The following is a 24,506-nucleotide window of genomic DNA, read 5'->3' as shown; positions in this document are numbered from 1 at the left end:
AAAGCACCGTATTGTCCCTTGAACTCGTTCCTGGGAATGGCTGAACCATTTTAGCAGAAACCTTTGAAACTTTTGGCATGGGGAATTTCAGCCTGAACAGTTAAAACATGGCAAAGTTATAATCCACTGAAACCAGGGTGGTATAAGTGACGGGCAACCTTCACCACAGACAGTGCGACCAGCTCTGCCCATGACGATGCCCTCCTCTGTGGAAAACCCTTTTTGTTCCTTAGTAGCTGGGTGCACTAGGTTGGGTGTGATGCAGCTGGTGCAGCTGGCCCTACTGGCAGACAGAAAGAGGACTGAAGAGTCTTCCCACCCTAGCTGTAGCCCTGCAGTTCAGCATCAAGGCAGGCTGAGGGGTGGGGAGGCTGGCCCCGCCCTGCCCATGCAGAAGCAGACACCAAGTTGCTGGACAGCTGTTGGGTGGATGTTTGCATTTGGAAGGCATTGAGGGGAATGTTTCTGATACACGTGCGCTTTTCCAGCTACTGCCCCCATGTTCCCTCTGCCACTAACTGCTACATCCTCACATCCTCCTCTGACTTGAAAACTAGCCTGGCCCAAGAGAGCCGACTCTTCTGCCTTCCCTGAGCTGTCCGCTGCTCTCCCAACTCGGGTGAAGAGTGCTCTTGCTTTCTGGCTGCAGGTCTGTAGAAGAAGGTATCTGGGCCTCTCCTTTCATGGCTCCGATGACAGCAAGGAGAGAACCCTGGCAGAACCAGGCATAGGCAGTCGCAATGGAGAGGGGATTTAGGCACATATGCTGTGCAATCATGTAAGAGTGACACCTGCTTTAAGCTCAAGGCATTGGCTCTGTGGAGTCCCAGTCGTAATATCAGGAATGGGGGCTCTGCTGGGTGACCCCCCCTGGACTGTCCAGGGAGCCCAGATGCTCTGCCAGTGACTCTTGTGCATGCGAACTCGGACAGTCTAGAAGCTGATGCTGCTTGAGAGAGAGGATGAGCCACCACAGCCCTTGGGCACATGGCTCCATGAAGGAGTGATTGGGGGCCATTGTGTGGTGGCCTGAACTCCCCCACCCCCTCCAGAGGGCACACCAGAGGAGATGGCAGGGCAGGGCCGCACTGTGCTGAGTGAGGCAATCAGAGGGGAAGGACTGGATTTATTGAGTCATGACTTGTTACATCAGGACTGGATTTATTGAGTCATGACTTGTTACATCACAGTTTGAGAATTCTCCTTCCCGCCTCCGAGGACATCGGTTTTACTTCCAGGTAAAAGTGCGCAGAGACGCTTCACAGTTTGAATGCTTCCTGTAAGCAGAACTGAGGCAGAGTGACAATGGCAAACTGCAAATCGCCATGGCGGCCATATGAAAAAATAATACAAACTCTTCTCTTTAAATATATTACAGAAAATTAACCTGAATAAACGTAGCATGAACAGCAGCGCACTGCAAAAACCAGTGGGGGCACTCTCAGGACCAGAGCCCTCTGCCAGTGCTTTCCCACAGCGACCGCCGCATGGTGCTGGGCAAGGGGTCAGAGGCCCCCTAATGGAAAGGAAATGAAACCAGCTGTGTCCCCCCACACCCTCTCCCCTCGGTCAGAAAATCCAGAGACGCAGGGGGCGGGACACATTAGCAGGCGTGTGCAGGGAGCAGGGGTGACATACGCTGCAAGGGAGACATGCACATCACAGTACAGTTACGGGAAAAGAGATGCTCCAGCCACATGTGCAGGGAGTCGCGCCCCCTTCAAGGCACACTCACAGCACATATTCTCTCTCGCACACACACACAGGCAAGACACCACCACATCTGCTCCAAGAGACACACACGGAGCGTACACACGCAGCCACCCCGCTGGAAACACTCACGCCGGCGGGTGCCTCGCCCCAGTGAGCCGTGCTCCAGCTCAACAGGAATTTTGCTGGGGGAGCTCCTGTCCCTCTGGCTTGGGCTCTGCATCTGGGACCTCAGGCGGACACAGAGCGAACATGGAAGCAGGGACTGACGGCCCGGGATATACACAGAACAGTGCAGTCCCAGGGTCAGGGGAACTGGCTCCTAGAATACCAGAGCACGAGAGGCCGAGGCCACGGAGCAGAGCTGGGAGACGTGTAATGAGAGAGGAGATGCCAGCAGGGCAGGAATGGGCCTGGGATCAGACCCCCTCTGGGGAGCGCTCCCCTCTGCTGGAGGGCCCAGGTCCCTTTCTCGGATCCAGCTGGCCTCATGCCAAGGTGTTCCTGCACTGAACCAAACCCTAGCAAAGGGAGGGGGGCTGTGGGCCCAGGGAGGAGAGGGTGAGGGGGGAGTGACACACAGGGACCCCAAAAGGGAAAAGGAAGAGTTTGTGGGACCCCCAGCCATCTCTATGGAGGGGGCATTGCAACAGTTATCCACTGGGATCAGAGGCACCCAGCCCCGAAGCAACACCCCACCCCCTGCCCCATCAGAGAGACACACGCCCGACATGCACATGCATCCCATCACACGCATGCACATGCCTACCCACTGCCCGCAGAGCGCCGGTGAGCACCCAGCAGCCCCACTGGCTCAGAGAACCCTTTAGCTTTGTAGTGCAAGTTCACAAACCCAAGGCACCACTTTGACAAGCCCAGGGGAAGGCCGGGACACCCTGCAGATGCTGAGCGAGGCCCAGTGCCCCACAGCCACAGGGGCAGAGCCCGGTGTCGGAGCGAGTCAGTGCCCCCCTGCACTCTGAGGAGTGTGGAAAGGGCCGTGCCGGCAGGTGGCTCACCAAGGAGTGGGGGAGTGGGGCTGCAGGCTGCCACACACCCAGCATGCTGAGGGGCCCCTTTCCGGCTGCAGGCTTCGCATGGTGAGGAGCTATGTACAGTCAGGATGGGCAGGGAGCTGGGGAAAGTGCAGTGGGTGGGGAGGGCTGGCTCCCCCGAGAGAACTGAATGGCAAACACGGCAAGGGAAGCAACCAAACTGGCCTTGCCAAGAGGGCTCGGCCACCGGCTGCTGCTGAGGCACCCCAGAGATCCAGCCCTGGGGGGGAGGGCGCGATGGCAGGCGGGGGCAGTGCTTGCCCCCTGGGCTATGCTCCCCATGCGCTGTGAGAGTGAGGGAGGGGCGTGTGAGAGCTCTCCCCCCACGCCTATGGCCCGGCGCTCAGTCAGGGACCTCGGGGTGCAGGGGCAGCCCGCCCTCGCCCCGCCGGTATGACTCCCAGAAGGCTCGATCCAGCTGCTCCAGCTGCGAGCTCAGCGGCAGGTGGATCTCTAGGTGCATGTGCAGTGCTTCCAGCCACTGTGCCAGTCTGGGGAAGGAGGGCCTGGGGGAGAGAGGCCAGATTAGATCCTGAGTGTGAGGGGAACCCCCCACTCCAGCACCCTGAGCACGAGGGCAACCCCTGCCCCAGCACCCTGAGCACGAGGACAATCCCTCCCTCCCAGTTCCCTGAGTGCATGGGTCAGACCCCTCCCTCCCAGCACCCTGAGCGTGGGGGTCAGACCCTCCCCCTGCCCAGCAGCCCGGGGCACAGAGGTCAGACCTCTCCTCACTCCGTCTGAGCTCAGCACGAGGGTTAGAGACCCCATAGCCCCCAGGGGGAGAGTGCCCTCTGCAGGGGGCGGGGCACTGTTCAACTCCTCCCTCCCAGCCCAGTCTCTTGTTCTGTCAGTAGGGAGCAGGGTGAATGGGGCATTGCTGTGCATGTACAGGAAGGGGGCACTGTGCGGGTGTTTATGGGACCAGTGATCCCTTTCCCTTCCCCACACTTGCGGCCTGGGGCTGGCCAGGGTTCCCCTGATCACCTCTTCTCGGGGTCCAGATCGCAGCAGCGCACAGCGATGGGGAAGAAGCTCGGGGGGCAGGCAGGGGGGCAGTACCGCTCCAGGAACCCTCGCACGTTGAGGCCAAAGTCCATGGTTCTGGGCAGGTAGTCAGGGTCGGCGCTGACCCGGCCAATGATCTGGGATTGGGGGGAGCACAGGGATTAAGAGTGGGGCCCAGCACAACTCAACGGAGAGCTCCGTCCAGGCAGCATGCAGCCACCTAGTGCTGCAGGGACCCCCTGACACAGGAACAGGGGGGCTGGGCAATGGGCGGAAGGGGCTGGGGGCAGAGCTGAGGGGATGAACAGCAGCTCTGAGCTCCTGGGAAGACACTTGCCTCACACAAGAGGATGCCAAACGAGAAGATGTCGACTTTCTCATCGTAGCTCCTGCCTGTGGGGAGAGAGGAGATGGGTCAGCCCCCACCAGACCCTGCTTCCCTCTGCTCCTTACACTGCCCTCCTGTGGCATGAGGACAGACAGGCCCAGCACTGCCAGGTCATGGATGTGCCCCCCGCTGCATATGTCCGCGATGCCCTGGCTGCCCTGGGCCTAGCGCTCCCAGATATGCCCCAACCTCTCCTCTCACCATTGATCATCTCTGGGGCCATCCAGTAGGGGTTCCCCACCACTGTGTAGCGCTTCTTGCGGTCCGGCTTCTTCAGGTTCTTGAGTTGCTCAGGCTGGTTCTTTTCATCCACCATGAGACGGGCCAGCCCGAAGTCGGCCACCACCACCCTCCTGTTCTGAGCAGGAGAGACGGACACAGGTCACCGTGGGTAGGCAGAGGCCAAGGCAGCTGCTTGCAGCCACTCGTGGTAGGAGATCCTTGCAATGCCAAGGCTGAAGTCAGAGCCCGCCGCACACCAGCCTGGGCCTTCTCAGCCACGGCTCCAGCCAGCTGCCCTGCTCCCAGCCAGGCCCAGGGCTCTGTGCCGAGGGAGCACTTACCTCCCGTACTAGGCAGTTGTGAGAGTTGAGATCACGATGGATGATGTTCATCGAGTGCAGATAGGCCTGGGGGAGCAAGGACCAGGGTCAGAAAGGCAACAACTCACTGCACCCTCCCACATGGGAGCAGCACCCTGGCACTCAGTCCATGCTTATGGCAACCCTGCCTCTACACACACAGCAACGCCCCCATAAACACCCGCACACCAACCCCTGCCTGTACATACACAGCAACGCCCCCATAAACACCCGCACACCAACCTCTGCCTGTACATACACAGCAATGCCCCCGTAAACACCCGCACAGCACCCCCTGCCTGTACATACACAGCAACGCCCCCGTAAACACCCGCACACCAACCCCTGCTTGTACATACACAGCAACGCCCCCGTAAACACCCGCACAGCACCCCCTGCCTGTACATACACAGCAACGCCCCCGTAAACACCCGCACACCAACCCCTGCTTGTACATAAACAGCAACGCCCCCGTAAACACCCGCACAGCACCCCCTGCCGCTACACACACAGCAACACCCCTGTAAACACCCGCACACCAACCCCTGCCTGTACATACACAGCAACGCCCCCGTAAACACCCGCACGCCAACCTCTGCCTGTACATACACAGCAACGCCCCCGTAAACACCCGCACACCAACCCCTGCTTGTACATAAACAGCAACGCCCCCGTAAACACCCGCACAGCACCCCCTGCCGCTACACACACAGCAACACCCCTGTAAACACCCGCACACCAACCCCTGCCTGTACATACACAGCAACGCCCCCATAAACACCCGCACGCCAACCTCTGCCTGTACATACACAGCAACGCCCCCGTAAACACCCGCACAGCACCCCCTGCCGCTACACACACAGCAACACCCCTGTAAACACCCGCACACCAACCCCTGCCTGTACATACACAGCAACGCCCCCGTAAACACCCGCACACCAACCCCTGCCTGTACATACACAGCAACACCCCCGTAAACACCCGCACACCAACCCCTGCCTGTACATACACAGCAACGCCCCCGTAAACACCCGCACACCAACCCCTGCCTGTACATACACAGCAACGCCCCCATAAACACCCGCACGCCAACCTCTGCCTGTACATACACAGCAACGCCCCCGTAAACACCCGCACACCAACCCCTGCCTGTACATACACAGCAACACCCCCGTAAACACCCGCACACCAACCCCTGCCTGTACATACACAGCAAGGCCCGCATAAACACCTGCACACCAACCCCTGCCTCTACATACACAGCAACGCCCCCATAAACACCCACACACCAACCCCTGCCTGTACATACACAGCAACACCCCCATAAACACCCACACACCAACCCCTGCCTGTACATACACAGCAACGCCCCCGTAAGCACCCGCACACCAACCCCTGCCGCTACATACACAGCAACGCCCCCGTAAACACCCGCACACCAACCCCTGCCTCTACATACACAGCAACGCCCCCATAAACACCCGCACAGCACCCGCTGCCTCCACATACACAGCAACGCCCCCGTAAACACCCGCACACCAACCCCTGCCTCTACATACACAGCAACGCCCCCATAAACACCTGCACACCAACCCCTGCCTCTACATACACAGCAACGCCCCCGTAAACACCCGCACACCAACCCCTGCCTGTATATACACAGCAACGCCCCCATAAACACCCGCACACCAACCCCTGCCTGTATATACACAGCAATGCCCCCGTAAACACCTGCACAGCACCCCCTGCCTCTACACACACAGCAACGCCCCCGTAAACACCCCCACACCAACCCCTGCCTCTACATACACAGCAACGCCCCCATAAACACCCGCACACCAACCCCTGCCTCTACATACACAGCAACGCCCCCGTAAACACCCGCACACCAACCCCTGCCTGTACATACACAGCAACGCCCCCGTAAACACCCGCACACCAACCCCTGCCTGTACATACACAGCAACGCCCCCGTAAACACCCGCACACCAACCCCTGCCTGTACATACACAGCAACGCCCCCATAAACACCCGCACACCAACCCCTGCCTGTACATACACAGCAACGCCCCCGTAAACACCCGCACACCAACCCCTGCCGCTACATACAGAGCAACTCCCTCATAAACACCCGCACAGCACCCCCTGCCTGTACATACACAGCAACGCCCCCATAAACACCCGCACACCAACCCCTGCCTCTACATACACAGCAACGCCCCCGTAAACACCCGCACACCAACCCCTGCCTGTACATACACAGCAACGCCCCCATAAACACCCGCACAGCACCCTCTGCCTGTACGTGCACAGCAACGCCCCCGTAAACACCCGCACACCAACCCCTGCCTGTACATACACAGCAACGCCCCCGTAAACACCCGCACACCAACCCCTGCCTGTACATACACAGCAACGCCCCCGTAAACACCCGCACACCAACCCCTGCCTGTACATACACAGCAACGCTCCCATAAACACCCGCACACCAACCCCTGCCTGTACATACACAGCAACGCCCCCGTAAACACCCGCACACCAACCCCTGCCTGTACATACACAGCAACGCCCCCATAAACACCCGCACAGCACCCTCTGCCTGTACGTGCACAGCAACGCCCCCATAAACACCCGCACACCAACCCCTGCCTCTACATACACAGCAACGCCCCCATAAACACCCGCACAGCACCCTCTGCCTGTACGTGCACAGCAACGCCCCCGTAAACACCCGCACAGCACCCCCTGCCTGTACATACACAGCAACGCCCCATAAAAACCTGTACCGTGCCTGCCTGTACATGTACAGCATCTGTAGACTCGTTGTCACTGAGCTACCCACTGTTCCCCTGAGTGTGCAAGTAGAAATCATTTCTTGCCGGTACGCTGCACTCATGGGAGGCACACAAAGGGGGGGCACGTGACCTCCCAATGGGACTTCTCCCCACCCCACCCCCAGCCTGGGGTCCCCCACACTCTCCACGTCCCCTGCCTATGATCCACATCCATCGCATGTTACCTGCAGGGGAGCTCTGTCCTCCTCCTGCTGCACCAGAGACTTCTGCTCTACAGACTCCAGGCAGGAGGGCTTGGGATACACAGCTACGTGGAAGGGCTGAGGGCGGGGTCCTCCTCTGTCTTTCCGGTACGCCGTACCAGCTACAAATATCTTACTGGTATGGCGTACCGGACCGTACCACCGTACTTGCAGCACTGGTTCCCCTTCATGCGTTCTCTCTTGTACCTTTGTCTGGAGTGTCCCATCGCCCCCACCTGTAAGCCAGGTGTGTATGCACACAGCAAACCCACCCATGGGTGGGGTGCCTAGCCCCTGGCACCATTTCTGCTGAGACCCCACACTCACCATCCCAGACGCAATGTCCTTGGCAAAGCTCACACGCTGGCTCCATGGGTACTGGCTGTCCTGTGGGTGGAAGGGTTCCATTAGTGACAGGAGAGGGAAGAGGTGCTTGCCCAGCCCTGGAACAGTCCCTGGGCCATGGCTCACACCCTACCCAGGAGCACTGAGCAACGGCTTGCATGGACACGGCCCAGCCACTCCTGCCCTGGGAGAGCCTTGGCCATGGTCTGCATGGACAGGCCCCAGCTACCCCTACCTCAGGAGAGCCCTGGCCATAGTCCGCATGGACAGATCCCAGTCACCCCTGGCCCGGGATAGCCCTGGCCATTGTCTGCATGGGCACAGCACCAGCCACCCCTGCCCCGGGAAAGCCCTGGCCATAGTCCGCATGGACACACCTCAGCCACCTCAATGACCCATGTTCTACCAACAGTGTCATAACATCCAAGATTGCTCATGTCCCACCCCCGACTTGTGTCCGGGGCTACAGGCCGGGGTACTTCCCTGCTCACCATGCTCTTTATGATGCCTCGTAGGGTCCCCCCCTTGATGTATTCTGTGATGAAATTCAACCTCTTGTCCTTGTACAGCACTCCGATAAACTTCAGCACGTTTGGGTGCTCTAGGCACCGCATCACTTTCACCTACGGGAGCCAAAGCACCATGATCATCATTTCATGGATCCCAAGGCCAACAGGGTCACTGTGACCATCTAGTCTGACCCCTGTAGAGCACAGTTGGGAGACATGTCCCACAGTTATTCCTGGAGCAATGGCCCATCTTGATTTAAAATAGACTCCATCACAACCCTTGTCAGTTGTTCCAAGGTTTAATTACTCTCACTGTTAAAAAAATTCACCTTTTTCTAACCTACCCCTGTCCAGCTTCAGCTTTCAGCTGCTGGATCTTGTTAGACCTTTGTCTGCTAGACTGAAGAGCCAAATTTCTGTTCCCCAAGTAGGTACTTCCAGACTGAGATCAGCTCACCCCTTCACCTTCTTTCTTAGGTTAAACTGATTGAGCTGCTTGAGTCAATCACTATCAGGCAGGTTTCTAATCCTCTAATCATTCTTGTGGGCTTTTCTCTGAACTTTCTCCAATTTACCAACATCCTTCATGAAATGTGTGCACCAGCACTGGACACAGGATTGTAGCAGTGGTCGCACCAGTGCCAGATACAGAGGAAAAATCACCTCCCTGCTCCTACTCGAGATTCTCCCATTTAAGCATCCCAGGATGGCATTAGCCCTTTTGGCCACAGCATTGCAATGGGAGCTCATGTTCAGCTGATTCTCCACCACGACCCCTACATCCTTTTCAGAGTCCCTGCTTCCCAGGGCAGTGTGGCTGACACTCTTTGTTCCATAGACATTTACATTTAGCTGTATTAAAAACACACATTATTGGCTTGTGCCCAGTTTACCAAGTGATCCAGATCTCTCTGAATCAATGACTGGTCCTCTTCATTATTTACCACTCCCCCAAGTCTTGTGTCATCTGCAAACTTGACTAGTGATGGTTTGTGCTCTCTTCAAGTCATTGATAAAAAGGTTACAGAGCCTAGGATCAAGAACCGATCCCTGCAGAATCCCACTAGAAGTGCTCCCGCTCGATGACAATTCCCCGTTTACAATTACATTTTGAGACGGGGTCACAAAGTGAGTAGCCTAACACGGCACTGCCTGTTGGCTGGCCTTGGCTGCCTGGCCAAATTGCTGAGAACCCATAGGCGGCAGTGTGGGAGTCTGAGAAGGGGCCCTTCCCCTGCCCCCACTGGGCTGGGTCCCCTCAGAATCATAGAAATGTCGGGCTGGAAGGGACCTCAAGAGGTCACCTAGTCCAGCCTCCTGCACTGAGGCAGGACTAAGGATTGTCTGACTCTGACCATTGTCAGGGAGAACCAACCCCAGGGTTTGTCAAACCTGTTCTTAAAACCCGCAGTGACAGGGATTCCACAACCACCCTAGGCAATTTGTTCCAGTGCTTAACCACCCTGACAGTAACAAAGCTTTAATGTCCAACCTGAACCTCCCTTGCTGCAATTTAAGCCCACTGCTTCTTGTCCTGTCCTCAGTGGCTAAGGAAAACAATTTATCACCCTCCTCCTTGTAACAACCTTTTATGTATTTGAAAACTGTTATCATGTCCCCTCTCAGTCTTCTCTTCTCCAGACTAAACAAACCCAATTTTTTCAATCTTCCCTCATAGGTCATGTTTTCTAGACCTTTCATCATTTGTGTTGCTCTTCTCTGGACTTTCTCCAATGTATCCACATCTTTCCCAAAGTATGGCGCTCAGAACTGGACACAATACTCCAGCTGAGTATCAGTGCTGAGTGGAGTGGAAGAATTACTTCTCGTGTCTTGCTTACGACACTCCTGTTAATACAGTTCACAATGATTTTTTGCAATAGTACTACACTGTTGACTCATATTTAGCTTGTGATCCACTATGACCCCCAGATCCCTTTTTGTGATACTCCTTCCTAGGCAGTCATTTCCCATTTTGTACGTGTGCAACTGATTGTTCCTTCCTAAGTGGAGCACTTTGCATTTATCCTTATTGAATTTCATCCTATTTACTCTAAACCATTTCTCCAGTTTGTCCAGATCATCCTATCCTCCAAAGCACTTGCAACCCCTCCCAGCTTGGTATCATCCACAAACTTTATAAGTGTATTCTCTATGCCATTATCTAAATCACTGATGAAAATATTGAATAGAACTGGACCCAGAACAGATCCCTGCGGGACCCCACTCATTATGCCCTTCCAGATTGACTGTGAACCACTGATAACTACTCTCTGAGTGGTTTCAGAGGAGCAGCCGTGTTAGTCTGTATTCGCAAAAAGAAAAGGAGGACTTGTGGCACCTTAGAAAACTTGGATTTGTGCTGGAAATGGCCCAACTTCATGATCACTTTAGATAAGCTATTACCAGCAGGACAGTGGGGTGGGAGGAGGTATTGTTTCATGGTCTCTGTGTGTATATAATGTCTGCTGCAGTTTCCACAGTATGCATCCGATGAAGTGAGCTGTAGCTCACGAAAGCTCATGCTCAAATAAATTGGTTAGTCTCTAAGGTGCCCCAAGTCCTCCTTTTCTTTTTACTCTCTGAGTGCGGTTTTCCAGCCAGTTGTACACCCACCTTACAGTAGGCCCGTCCAGGCTATGTGTCCCTAGTCTACTCATGAGAAGGTCTGTTGAGACAGTATGAAAAGCCGTCCTGCAGCCTTGAGGAGTAGGAGAGGGACAGACACCGGGTTGGGTCAGGATCAGGGTTGAAGGACAGAGACTGGGATGGGACAGGGTGTGGCTGGAGTGAGATCAGGGCCCAGGGACAGCAAGTAGGGTGGACTCACCTCTTTGAGGAATGCCCTCTGGGTCTCCTCATCAAAGCGGATCAGTTCCTTCATGACCATCACCTCGCCCGTCTCCCGGTGCGTCACCTAGCAGAGAAGGGCAGAGCATTGTGGGAGCAGCCACACCCCGCAGCTCCTTGCCGCAAGGAGCATTTCTCAGCAGGGTGGGGCTGCAATGGATGCTGGAGTGGGGCACAGCTGTCCCCTCTCTCCCCTCTCTATGGCAACTACTGGGAGACCCACCTCCCCATGTGTGGGGAGAGGTACAGGATAATGGGGGGATAAAGGAGCTGAGCCCATCACATGGATGACACTGGGAGAAGGGATAGGGATCTCCAATGCAAGCCCTGACAGTGGCGTGAGGGGCCTGGCCCCTGCTCTCCTGGGCTCTCAGTTGAGAGTGGGGAGGGGTCCCCAGGGAGTAGGGCGCGCGGGAGGGGGCTGGGTTACTGGATGGGTGGGTATGGGTGTCAGCAGAGACCCGAGCTGGGTGGGCGGTACCTTGATGGCCTGTCCAAAGCAGCCCTTCCCCAGCACCTCGCCGTGGATCAAGTCTGAGGGACGGAAAATGCGGTGCGCGCGGGAGACGACACGGAGCGACTCGGAGCGGCTGATGTCCTTGCGCTGGGAGGCAGGGGAGCCCAAGGAGCTGGAGCACGGAGACTTGTCGATGCTGCAGCTCCTCCTGCAGAGCCAGGCAAAGCATTCAGCAAATCAGCTGGGCCATGGCCGCAGGGGCCCCAGGCTCTATTCCACCGGAGCTCTCACCCCCCCAACCCTTCCCTCAGCCCACCCAGCAGCGTGCTGGGCACGCTTGTAAAAGCTGTCCTTACATGACTGTCCTCTGGCTCATGGCACTAGCCTCACCACCAGGCGTGCAGGCCGGCGAGCGCTGGGGGCTGTGCAGATTGGCCATGGGGCTGCTCTCCAGCACCGACTCTCGGGCCACCACCTCGTGGGGGTCGTGTTCTATGGTCAGCTGGAGGAGGCGGCTGGTCTCCTGGATCAGCAGGTCAATCTGCAGGCACAGAGTGAGGGACTCAGGTCCCTGGGCAGCTGCCTGGGCCCTGCTGGCTGGCTGGGGGAGCATGGGGAGGGGCGTACCTCGTCCAGCGGAACATGCCTGATGGGGGTGCCGTTGATCTCCAGGATACGGTCCCCAATGTGGATGGAGTTCTTCATGTCGGGACTGATGCAGTCAGGGTCCACTCTGGGGGCAGGGGACACACAGTGCTGTGAGCTCCCGCCACACCTGCACGGGGACAGGCTCACGCAGGCCCCAGGTCCAGCCCCCTGGCTGGAGTTCCAGGGTCCCAGGCATCCACACCCCACACAGCAAAAAGGCTTTCCGGTCTCACCCACCAGTGCCCCCTCCCCCCCCATCCCCCTGCATACAAAATGACACCTGGTCACCCTCCGCACCACAGGCTCATGCCCCAGCCACCCCTGCAGGAGACTGGCCCAGGCACCACCATCCCCAGCGGCTCCTGTGTCCTCCACCCCACTTGGGGTGGGTGGGAATTCTCCCCTGTTCTCGGGACGGGGGGGATTTTCCCCTGTTCTTGGCTGCTCAGCGGCCCCTCAGCCAAAGGGGGCTGGGGCAGGTTTCGGTTCTGCACACACAACTCCCATTACAAGTGGCTCTGCTTGGGCCCCTCCTTGCTGGCTCTAGATGGGATGTGACCTCCCACCCCTCCGAAGGGTGAAGCAGGGTGTGTGCGTGGGGGTGGTGGGGCTGGATTCAATCTGCAGGGCTCTTTGGCCTCCTCCCCATGCACAGAGCCATGAGAACTGGCAGAGGGGCTCCCACTGCACCAGGGAGATCCGTGCCCACTAGCCCCAAGCCTGCTGCCTGTGAGTGCCTGCCCCCCCCCAGCCCTCCCACCACTGATGCTAGAGCATTGGCCTCCTCCCCTGGGGCAGATACATACTCTCGGACCCGGACTGTGTGGGAGTGTTCTGAGCCACAGCCCTGGGAGCTGCAGTGCTGGTCGATGGACACAGAGAACCCTCGCTTCCCGTCGCTGCAGGCCGGGATGGACACCAGCGTGACAGTGTGCGGGATCCGGGCGCCCGGGGAGTCCGGCAGGATCTGCTCTATCACCGGGGTCACCACCATCTGGTAATAGCAGTGCCCACTGGGAGGGGTGGGGAGGAGGGCAGCGCGGGTCAGACCCAGCGCGGGGAGACAGGAGAGAAGCCAGGACCAGTTTGTTAGCAGTTTTTCCTTTGCAGCTGGGCTCAGGGCAAGGGGGGACCCATGGAGGGGGAACAGCCCTGCCCAGGAGAGGCAGTGGGCTGGGGCTCACCCCGTGCTCCCTAACAGTGCTTTTCAGTCTGTGGGCACGTCCCAAGAGGGACTCCCAGCCTGGAACCCACAGACTAGACCTCTCCCAAGCGGTGTGAGGGGGGACTGGCTGAGCACCCACTCTGCAAAGTGCCACAGCTGGGCTATCCTCTGCCCCACTCTCACCGTGTGTCCAGAAGGCTGCACTGGGATGGGGGCCCGGGAACAGGAGCACAGTGTGGCCATAGCAGACCCAAGAGTTAGGGTGACAACACAGGATGGCCCAAATCAGGCCACTGGCCACCAGTCCCAGTACCCCCCCCCCACTGGATCAGCCCATTGGCCACTAGCCTGGTACCCCCCCCGCCAGCTGGGAATGGATCAGCCCACTGGCCCCTAGTCTGGTACCCCCCCCGCCTGCTGGAATGGATAAGTCCATTGGCCACTAGTCCGGGTACCGCCCCCCCCAGCCCCACTGGAATGGATCAGTCCATTGGCCACTAGTCCAGTACCGCCCCCCCCGCCCACTGGAATGGATCAGCCCACTGGCCCCTAGTCCGGTACCGCCCCCCCCAGCCCACTGGAATGGATCAGCCCACTGGCCCCTAGTCCAGTACCGCCCCCCCCAGCCCACTGGAATGGATCAGTCCATTGGCCACTAGTCCGGTACCGCCCCCCCCAGCCCACTGGAATGGATCAGCCCATTGGCCACTAGTCCGGTACCTGCGGAATCGTTGCCACTGCTCTGTTTCCGGTGCGCCCCGTGGGTGTGATTGCCCCTGTAGGGGGCATGATGCTGGCCCCGGGCAGAAGGGGATGGGGCGTGGGGGAAGGACATGACTCTGGCTCTGGGGGGAGGGGATGTGACCCAACTATGGGGGGGGTGGGGAGGGGCGTGCCCCCGGCCCTGGGGGGAGGAGTCCTGGGGGGAGGGTCGTGACCCTGGGGGAGGAGGGGATGTGACCCGGCCCTGGAGGGGAGGGGTACTGGGGGGGGAGGGTCGTGACCCTGGGGGAGGAGGGGACGTGACCTGGCCCTGGGGGGAGGGGTGTGGCCCGGGGGGGAGGGTCGTGACCCGGCCCTGGGGGGAGGGGTGTGGCCCAGGGGGAGGAGGGGGACGTGACCCGGCCCTGGGGGGAGGGGTGTGGCCCAGGGGGAGGGTCGTGACCCGGCCCTGGGGGGGAGGGGTGTGGACCGGGGGGAGGGACGTACGCGCTATCTCAGAGTGGAGGGTCGTGACCCGGGGGAGGAGGGGACGTGACCCGGCCCTGGGGGGAGGGGTGTGGCCCGGGGGAGGAGGGGACGTGACCCGGCCCTGGGGGGAGGGGTGTGACCCGGGGGGAGATGGGGACGTGACCCGGCCCTGGGGAGAGGGGTGTGGCCCGGGGGGAGGGTCGTGACCCGGCCCTGGGGGGAGGGGTGTGGCCCGGGGGGAGGGTCGTGACCCGGCCCTGGGGGGAGGGGTGTGGCCCGGGGGGAGGGTCGTGACCCGGCCCTGGGGGGAGGGGTGTGGCCCAGGGGGAGGAGGGGACGTGACCCGGCCCTGGGGGGAGGGGTGTGGCCCGGGGGGAGGGTCGTGACCCGGGGGAGGAGGGGACGTGACCCGGCCCTAGGGGGAGGGGTGTGGCCCGGGGGGAGGGACGTGACCCGGCCCTGGGGGGAGGGGTGTGGCCCGGGGGGAGGGACGTGACCCGGGGGAGGAGGGGACGTGACCCGGCCCTGGGGGGAGGGGTGTGGCCCGGGGGGAGGGTCGTGACCCGGCCCTGGGGGGAGGGGTGTGGCCCGGGGGGAGGGACGTGACCCGGCCCTGGGGGGAGGGTCGTGACCCGGGGGAGGAGGGGACGTGACCCGGCCCTGGGGAGAGGGGTGTGGCCCGGGGGGAGGGTCGTGACCCGGCCCTGGGGGGAGGGGTGTGGCCCGGGGGGAGGGACGTGACCCGGCCCTGGGGGGAGGGGTGTGGCCCGGGGGGAGGGTCGTGACCCGGCCCTGGGGGGAGGGGTGTGGCCCGGGGGGAGGGACGTGACCCGGCCCTGGGGGGAGGGGTGTGACCCGGGGGAGGAGGGGGACGTGACCCGGCCCTGGGGGGAGGGGTGTGGCCCGGGGGGAGGGTCGTGACCCGGCCCTGGGGGGAGGGGTGTGGCCCGGGGGGAGGGACGTGACCCGGCCCTGGGGGGAGGGTCGTGACCCGGGGGAGGAGGGGACGTGACCCGGCCCTGGGGAGAGGGGTGTGGCCCGGGGGGAGGGTCGTGACCCGGCCCTGGGGGGAGGGGTGTGGCCCGGGGGGAGGGACGTGACCCGGCCCTGGGGGGAGGGGTGTGGCCCGGGGGGAGGGTCGTGACCCGGCCCTGGGGGGAGGGGTGTGGCCCGGGGGGAGGGTCGTGACCCGGCCCTGGGGGGAGGGGTGTGGCCCGGGGGAGGAGGGGACGTGACCCAGCCCTGGGGGGAGGGGTGTGGCCCGGGGGGAGGGACGTGACCCGGCCCTGGGGGGAGGGTCGTGACCCGGGGGAGGAGGGGACGTGACCCAGCCCTGGGGGGAGGGGTGTGGCCCGGGGGAGGAGGGGACGTGACCCGGCCCTGGGGGGAGGGGTGTGACCCGGGGGAGGAGGGGACGTGACCCGGCCCTGGGGGGAGGGGTGTGGCCCGGGGGGAGATGGGGACGTGACCCGGCCCTGGGGGGAGGGGTGTGGCCCAGGGGGAGGGTCGTGACCCGGCCCTGGGGGGAGGGTCGTGACCCGGGGGAGGAGGGGACGTGACCCGGCCCTAGGGGGAGGGGTGTGGCCCGGGGGGAGGGACGTGACCCGGCCCTGGGGGGAGGGTCGTGACCCGGGGGAGGAGGGGACGTGACCCGGCCCTAGGGGGAGGGGTGTGGCCCGGGGGGAGGGACGTGACCCGGCCCTGGGGGGAGGGTCGTGACCCGGGGGAGGAGGGGACGTGACCCGGCCCTGGGGGGAGGGGTGTGGCCCGGGGGGAGGGTCGTGACCCGGCCCTGGGGGGAGGGGTGTGACCCGGGGGAGGAGGGGACGTGACCCGGCCCTGGGGGGAGGGGTGTGGCCCGGGGGGAGGGTCGTGACCCGGCCCTGGGGGGAGGGGTGTGGCCCGGGGGGAGGGTCGTGACCCGGCCCTGGGGGGAGGGTCGTGACCCGGGGGAGGAGGGGACGTGACCCGGCCCTGGGGGGAGGGGTGTGGCCTGGGGGGAGGGTCGTGACCCGGCCCTGGGGGGAGGGGTGTGGCCCGGGGGGAGGGTCGTCACCCGGCCCTGGGGGGAGGGGTGTGGCCCGGGGGGAGGGACGTGACCCGGCCCTGGGGGGAGGGTCGTGACCCGGGGGAGGAGGGGACGTGACCCGGCCCTGGGGGGAGGGGTGTGGCCTGGGGGGAGGGTCGTGACCCGGCCCTGGGGGGAGGGGTGTGACCCGGGGGAGGAGGGGACGTGACCCGGCCCTGGGGGGAGGGGTGTGGCCCGGGGGGAGGGTCGTGACCCGGCCCTGGGGGGAGGGGTGTGGCCCGGGGGGAGGGACGTGACCCGGCCCTGGGGGGAGGGTCGTGACCCGGGGGAGGAGGGGACGTGACCCGGCCCTGGGGGGAGGGGTGTGGCCCGGGGGGAGGGTCGTGACCCGGCCCTGGGGGGAGGGGTGTGGCCCGGGGGGAGGGACGTGACCCGGCCATGGGGGGAGGGTCGTGACCCGGGGGAGGAGGGGACGTGACCCGGCCCTGGGGGGAGGGGTGTGGCCCGGGGGGAGGGTCGTGACCCGGCCCTGGGGGGAGGGGTGTGACCCGGGGGAGGAGGGGACGTGACCCGGCCCTGGGGGGAGGGGTGTGGCCCGGGGGGAGGGTCGTGACCCGGCCCTGGGGGGAGGGGTGTGGCCCGGGGGGAGGGGTGTGGCCCGGGGGGAGGGACGTGACCCGGCCCTGGGGGGAGGGTCGTGACCCGGGGGAGGAGGGGACGTGACCCGGCCCTGGGGGGAGGGGTGTGGCCCGGGGGGAGGGTCGTGACCCGGCCCTGGGGGGAGGGGTGTGGCCCGGGGGGAGGGGTGTGGCCCGGGGGGAGGGTCGTGACCCGGCCCTGGGGGGAGGGGTGTGACCCGGGGGAGGAGGGGACGTGACCCGGCCCTGGGGGGAGGGGTGTGGCCCGGGGGGAGGGTCGTGACCCGGCCCTGGGGGGAGGGGTGTGGCCCGGGGGGAGGGGTGTGGCCCGGGGGGAGGGTCGTGACCCGGCCCTGGGGGGAGGGGTGTGACCCGGGGGAGGAGGGGACGTGACCCGGCCCTGGGGGGAGGGGTGTGGCCCGGGGGGAGGGTCGTGACCCGGCCCTGGGGGGAGGGGTGTGGCCCGGGGGGAGGGGTGTGGCCCGGGGGGAGGGACGTGACCCGGCCCTGGGGGGAGGGTCGTGACCCGGGGGAGGAGGGGACGTGACCCGGCCCTGGGGGGAGGGGTGTGGCCCGGGGGGAGGGTCGTGACCCGGCCCTGGGGGGAGGGGTGTGACCCGGGGGAGGAGGGGACGTGACCCGGCCCTGGGGGGAGGGGTGTGGCCCGGGGGGAGGGTCGTGACCCGGCCCTGGGGGGAGGGGTGTGGCCCGGGGGGGAGGGGTGTGGCCCGGGGGGAGGGACGTGACCCGGCCCTGGGGGGAGGGTCGTGACCCGGGGGAGGAGGGGACGTGACCCGGGGGGAGGGTCGTGACCCGGCCCTGGGGGGAGGGGTGTGACCCGGGGGAGGAGGGGACGTGACCCGGCCCTGGGGGGAGGGGTGTGGCCCGGGGGGAGGGACGTGACCCGGCCCTGGGGGGAGGGGTGTGGCCCGGGGGGAGGGACGTGACCCGGCCATGGGGGGAGAGGTGTGACCCGGGGGAGGAGGGGACGTGACCCGGCCCTGGGGGGAGGGGTGTGGCCCGGGGGGAGGGTCGTGACCCGGCCCTGGGGGGAGGGGTGTGGCCCGGGGGGAGGGACGTGCCCCAGCCCCACGTACCAGTAGAGCTTGGAGCGCTCCACAAGTGCGTAGGTGTCGCCGTCTCCGATGAACGCCTGGCAGCTGAGGCACAGGAAGCACTCTGGGTGGTATTTCTGCTCCCCAGCCACCTGCGCAGGGGACACAGAGAGGGGCTGAGTCCACCCACCCGCTTGCGCCCCCCACCGCCCAGGGAGCAGCCGGACGAGCGCTGGGCCAAGCATCCTGCCCACTTCACTCCTCTGCTGTGACTGGAAGAGCCTCCTGCCGCTGGGCCTGAGCCCCACAGGCTGCTGGCCCCATGGCTGGACAGGCGCATGGGACTGGCTCACGGTGGGGCTAGGCCAATGCTGGGGTGAGGCAGGAGTCACCTCCTGCATCCCTGCTCTGAACCCCAGCAGCCCGAGCTTGGGCCCCTTCATGGTGCCACTGGCAAGATCCACTTCCCTGCTGCCCTGTGCTATAGCCCATTCCATGCCAGGTGGCTCCTTGGCACCAGAATACTGTACAACACAGCAGTGAGGCCCCCTGGGAAACTCCCCCATGTAGGAGCCCTCCGGCAGGACAGGAACCAGCTCTGCCAGCTTTGTGCCTCCTCTACTGGAGCCCCAGCACCTGGGGTGCTACACCAGCCGGAGCAGGTCTGGCCAAGGCAGTGCTTTGCCCTGCTATCCCTCAATTGCATTGGGGCACAAGGGATGGCAGCCCTGGGCCCCCTGGCAGCCCTGGGCCAGGCTCTGAAGCAGGATTACCTCAACTCCTTCCCTTCTAAGGGGTTGCACCAGGGGTCCTGCCTTCAGGACCTGGATTCCTGCTCCCTGCTGCAGGAGTCTGCCTCTCACTGGCTGTGCGCTGGGAGCTCACCCCCAGCCAGGCGGTGAGGGGGAGGGAGGTGCAGTGAGGGGAGCCTGCCAGGCAGGGATCTGTCTGAGGCAGCATGGAGTGATGGCCTCATGCCCTAGCAGGGAGGGGCCTGGTCCTTCTCTCCTGCTTGGGGAGCCAGACCCAGGATCACCGGGCTCTGCTCTGGGTGCCTCACAGAGAAAAAAGCCAGGCTCTGGGCTGGAGGGAGCCCACAGTGAAAGGAGATTCAGAGAGCTGGCCAAGGGACAAGTAGGGGACAGGGACAGCGCTAAGACCCTGCAGAGCCCTGGCAGGGAGGGCAGCTACTTGGCCAGGGCTCCTCAGGAATCACAGGATTAGATGTAGTCAAGGAAAACACAGCCTGATGGCCAGGTCAAGGCTGCTTATGACGTGACGCCAGGTCAAGGCTGACTTATGAGGAGAGGCTGAGGGAACTGGGTTTGTTTAGCCTGCAGAAGAGAAGAATGAGGGGGGATTTGATAGCTGCTTTCAACTACCTGAAAGGGGGTTCCAAAGAGGATGGATCTAGACTGTTCTCAGTGGGAGCAGATGACAGAACAAGGATCAATGGTCTCAAGTTGCAGTGGGGGAGGTTTAGGTTGGATATTAGGAAAAACTTTTTCACTAGGAAGGTGGTGAAGCACTGGAATGCGTTACCTAGAGAGGTGGTGGAATATCCATCCTTAGAGGTTTTTAAGGTCAGGCTTGACAAAGCCCTGGCTGGGATGATTTAGTTGGGGTCGGTCTTGCTTTGAGCAGGGGGTTGGACGAGATGACCTCCTGAAGTCCCTTCCAACCCTGATATTCTATGATTCTATGCTGAGGGTGAGAGCTCTTCACCCCTGGCTGGACAACGCCCTGGGAGCGGCCCTGCCCAGTGGGGACAGCCTGGATGGGATCCCAGGGGCTGCTCTCATGGCCAGGGTACTACATCCTGTGGCTGGGGTGGCAAAGAGCCCCTCCCTGTCCTGTGCTTGTAAACAAGGGGAAGTGCCCTGCGCTGCTGCACAGTCACATGGCTGGCCTCCCCAGACTGGCCTTTCCCCGCTGTGGCAATGACAACACTTGACAGGGAGACGGGAAATGCAGAGGCAGGGCTGCCTGGAAGGCACTTGCTGGCTCAGGCAAGACGTGTACAGGCTAAGCCTTGGGGTTCGGAAAGAGACTCAAGCATGAAGGCGAGCTGCCATGGGGGAACCCCTGGGCTCAGCCTCAGAGGCCCCGTCCACGGTGGAACCCCTGGGCTCAGCCTCAGAGGCCCTGTCCCTGCGGGAACCCCTGGGCTCAGTATCAGAGGCCCTGGCCGTGGCAGGGACCCCTGGGCTTAGCCTCAGAGGCCCTGTCCGCATGTGCTGGGGAGAAACTGTATAAACCCAGCAGGACAGCGTTCATGAACTGAAAGGCAATTGATTGGCAGGTGGTGACTTTCAGATGTAAACATCCCCTCCAGCCCAAACCCTGCACGCCAAGCGGGCACTGCAGGCCCAGCACGGCTCTGACTAGCACAGCTGCTCGCACAGGGAAGGTTGGGAGTTTGCCAATAAAACCTGCGCCAAATCACTCCCCACAGAGCACCCACCAGACAAACAGAAGCGAGAGGTATCAGCCGTTCTGTGCTGCCCACGCTGATTGAGAGGCAGAGTGAGTCACAGATAGGGAGGTGAGACTGCCGGCGCTGTCAGCGTGGGGGTCCCCAAGAACAGAGGACAGGAGGTTTGAGTCGCTTTTGACGTGACAGTGTCCCGTTAACTCCTGGGGCTGGAACCGCTCTCACCAGGCGTGACTCCACTACCATCTCACTGGGGTCCCGCCAGGGGTGCTGAAACCACGTATTTGGGTTGTTATTGCTACTTCCAGCCAGGGGGTGTGGCAGCCTTCCCCAGCATCCGTAGTTCCAGCACTTATGGGTATCACTACTGACCCTTTGTCCGCAAAGAGGGTGGATATGGCTCTCGACCACCTTGGTTCACCCTGGCTATTCTCCCAGCTCCCTGACTAATTGCAACTTATCTGCCTCAGGCAAGAGGTTACAAGTTTCCATCCAAAATCCAATGACATTAGTGATAGTAACAAGCCCCCCAATCCCAGCTCCAATGGCCCCGGTTGCTGGAAAGCAGCGTCCCTCCTGGCCCTCCCCTTCGTCGGCAGTGGCCGCAGCTCCCGGTCTGGCCCTTACCTGTAGCATGGTGCTGAACCAATTCCCCTGCTGGTGTATGAGCCTGGCTTCTCCTACCATGGTGCTGGGTAAGTGTAACAGGCTCCCTGCTGGGTGTGTGACTTATTTACTCGCCCACTGCTGGAAACTACTCCCTTTCCAATGACCTCATCTCCAGATGACACCAGCTAGCACCGCCCACATCTTCAGCTTGAGCCCCAGGTCATGTCCCAGGCTGCCCCGCGGAGAAGCTGGGCTGGAAATGTCCAGTCACTGCTAGCCACAAGACCACCGGCTTAGTGGGAATCCCCAGCACCCAAGGAGCCCTGGGTCTGAGTCTCTGCTAGCCTACACACTGAGATAGCATTGATCCCAGTTCCAGTCTGGCTGGGCAGTGCTCCATACCTCCTTAGCCGCCGGGCACCGGGGTAAATGACCGCACCCGGGTTGGGCTGGCCACACAGAGCCCTGTGCCCCTCACTTTAAGCTATTCCTTAGGTGCACCCACATTCAGATTGCTTGCAGGGGGCAGACGCCTCTGCTCTGGCAAATGGTACTTACCATGACCAGCCCCTTGGTGATCTGCTCCGAGCAGCCGTGGCACAGCTCCCCGAACCTGGCCCAGTAGTCTTTCTTGCAGTAGAGGCGCCCATCCTTCTCATAGTACTGGTGGGACAGCAGGGCCCCGCACTCGCAGCACCTGCAATAGCAAGAGGGCAGCTCACAGACGGCAAAGCCCTTTGGAGAGCCTGCCTGTGACCCATCGGGATCCGAACGAGGGCACCATGCGGGCCTGCCCCTCCCTGCCGCTTGGCCACAGGAAAGCCGCAGCACCATGGGGCTGGGTCGCTCCTGCTGGGCGCTACCTTCCCAAATGGCTGCAGGGCTGGGCTCTGGGCCCTTGCAGAGGAAATCCTGCCTGTCAGCAGAATCTGTAGCCCCAGCCCCTGGCTGTGCGCCCCACAGCAGAGGACTAGCTGATGTGCTTCGGGCATAGGCTGCCCCAGCTAGTGCCCAGCCCTCCGCGCTGAGCTGCCCTCCATCCCTCCTGTATGGCCCGGCTGGTGTCTTCTCCTTGTCACCTACCCCGCACCCAGCCCAAGCTCCCCTCCCTCACACACCTGCAGGCAAGAGACCCCCAGCCCCTGTGACCTTACAGACCTCACTCCTCACCCCCTCGCTAGCCCACCCCCGTCAGCCTCAGCCCATCCCCAGCCCTGCTGCTGTCCCAGGGACTCCAGGGGAATTGCACCAGGTGTGTATTGGGGCCAGCCGGCTTTGCCTCCCCTCCAGCTCAGGCTGCATCCTGCTGGCCTCTCCCAGACCTGCTCATTTCCCCTGGGCTCACAGTGACAACACAGGAGGCTCAAGCTCCCTCCCAGCACAGTTAGTACTCAGCCCCTCCCCCCATTCCTGGTCATATCCCAGCTATGCTCAGCCCCTCCCCCATCATGTAGCTACCCTGGTGACACTTACTACCCCCCCCCGCCCCCGTGCAGAGGAAGAACAGACTATGTGGGTGACCCCCAGCTGATGGGACTTTAGGGCTGCAACCTGACAGCATCTGCGCAACTGGGAAGCTCTTGAACCCTGACCCCACCTGTGTGGGCACCTCTGAACTGTGCCCTGTGCCGAATCCCGATGGAGAGAGAGTGAGACTGTTGCTCATCTGGCAGGGGGCTGCCAGGCTCCCGTGGGCTTCTGGGAGAGCTGCCGTTCCAGCTCTCAGTGCAGACGTTCACACTCAGGGCTAAGGGGCTGTTTACTTCTGATATAGACATCCGAGCTTGGGCTCTGGGATCCTCCCACCTCACAGGGTCCTACAGCCTGAGCCCTGCGCGCCCGGTTAGTGGACGCAGACCAGCTGCTGGCGTCTAACTGCAGTGCACCCACACCCAGAGTGATCAAAATCACTGCATATTACTCTTGGCTGCCAGCACTTCTCCTAGAGCCTAGCACCTCTGGGTCACCTGGCGGGCTCCACAATGGAGACGGAGCCAAAGGCTCCATGGACTATGCTCTGCAGGGGATGGCAATGGTTGGCAGACTGGGCTTTGATGGCCGGTGGTTATCAGCACTTACAGCACCACAGCAGCCTGCTGCCTTGGGGAGAGCCGTGGTCCTACTGCTCCGGAAAAAGCCATCACCATCCTGCGCCCTGTGTGTGGAAGAGACTGCAGCAGCCAGGCCACGAGCCACCCAGGGCCATTTCCTGTCTCTGATCATGGCTATTGCAGAGGGCTCCAGTATGTGGCAATCCCCATCCTCTGACCATGAGATGAGAGGGCCCTGCTCGCTGTGCGCCCTCCAGCCAGCCGACAAGGAGCTCGCCAGCCCAGGCACCAGTAGCTAGGTGACTCCCAGCTGCCTGGTCCCACACAGACTGTCTTCAATATAGTGATGCCCAGGTCATGCTGGCTTCCAGTTCCCTTCTCCTCCATCCCCTGCTCACCCTAGGGAATGAACCAGCTGTCAGATCTCAGGCCCCAGTCCCAGGATTCCTTGCCACGTGCAGTCTCTATGTCCGTCCCATCCCCCGGCTCACACAGACACCCCATCTCTAATTCTACCCCTCCCCCCAGCTCACACAGACAGCCCCATCTCTAATTTCACCCCATCCCCCGGATCAAACAAACTCCTCCATCTCTAATTCCACCCCATCCCCCAGGGCTCACACAGACACCCCCATCTCTAAATCCACCCCATCCCTCTGGCTCAAACAGACACCCCCATCTCTATTTCCACCCCTTCCCCCAGCTCACACCGACATCCCCACCTCTAATTCCACCCCTCCCCCCGG

General features: G+C 62.1%; 1 protein-coding gene across 8 annotated transcripts in view; it reads right to left on the bottom strand.

Moving 5' to 3' along the window:
* Positions 1–1,141: 1,141 nt before the first annotated feature.
* LIMK1 (LIM domain kinase 1) overlaps positions 1,142–24,506 on the bottom strand; it is a 39,147-nt gene continuing 15,782 nt past the window's right edge. For 4 of the 8 annotated variants that reach the window (XM_073315415.2, XM_078849240.1, XM_078849245.1 and 1 more), the window contains 14 exons: positions 22,268–22,406; positions 18,709–18,818; positions 13,395–13,601; positions 12,568–12,673; positions 12,297–12,481; positions 11,965–12,148; positions 11,464–11,550; positions 8,616–8,747; positions 8,107–8,166; positions 4,725–4,790; positions 4,363–4,519; positions 4,111–4,166; positions 3,753–3,910; positions 1,142–3,271 (listed from right to left, as the gene is read on the bottom strand). In XM_073315415.2, the coding sequence (XP_073171516.2) occupies positions 3,109–3,271; positions 3,753–3,910; positions 4,111–4,166; positions 4,363–4,519; positions 4,725–4,790; positions 8,107–8,166; positions 8,616–8,747; positions 11,464–11,550; positions 11,965–12,148; positions 12,297–12,481; positions 12,568–12,673; positions 13,395–13,601; positions 18,709–18,818; positions 22,268–22,406 (1,810 nt within the window). In that variant the 3' untranslated portion in view covers positions 1,142–3,108. Of the gene's footprint in view, positions 3,272–3,752; positions 3,911–4,110; positions 4,167–4,362; positions 4,520–4,724; positions 4,791–8,106; positions 8,167–8,615; positions 8,748–11,463; positions 11,551–11,964; positions 12,149–12,296; positions 12,482–12,567; positions 12,674–13,394; positions 13,602–18,708; positions 18,819–21,727; positions 21,933–22,267; positions 22,407–23,788; positions 23,865–24,506 lie in introns of those variants that run through there. The other 4 variants (XM_078849242.1, XM_078849243.1, XM_078849244.1 and 1 more) reach the window with 3 other exon arrangements.

This window comes from Lepidochelys kempii, chromosome 17, assembly GCF_965140285.1.
Source record: "Lepidochelys kempii isolate rLepKem1 chromosome 17, rLepKem1.hap1, whole genome shotgun sequence".
Taxonomy (NCBI): domain Eukaryota; kingdom Metazoa; phylum Chordata; order Testudines; family Cheloniidae; genus Lepidochelys; species Lepidochelys kempii.
The sequence above is the reverse complement of the archived record's forward strand: the minus strand, read 5'-3'. Positions and strand labels throughout refer to the sequence as shown.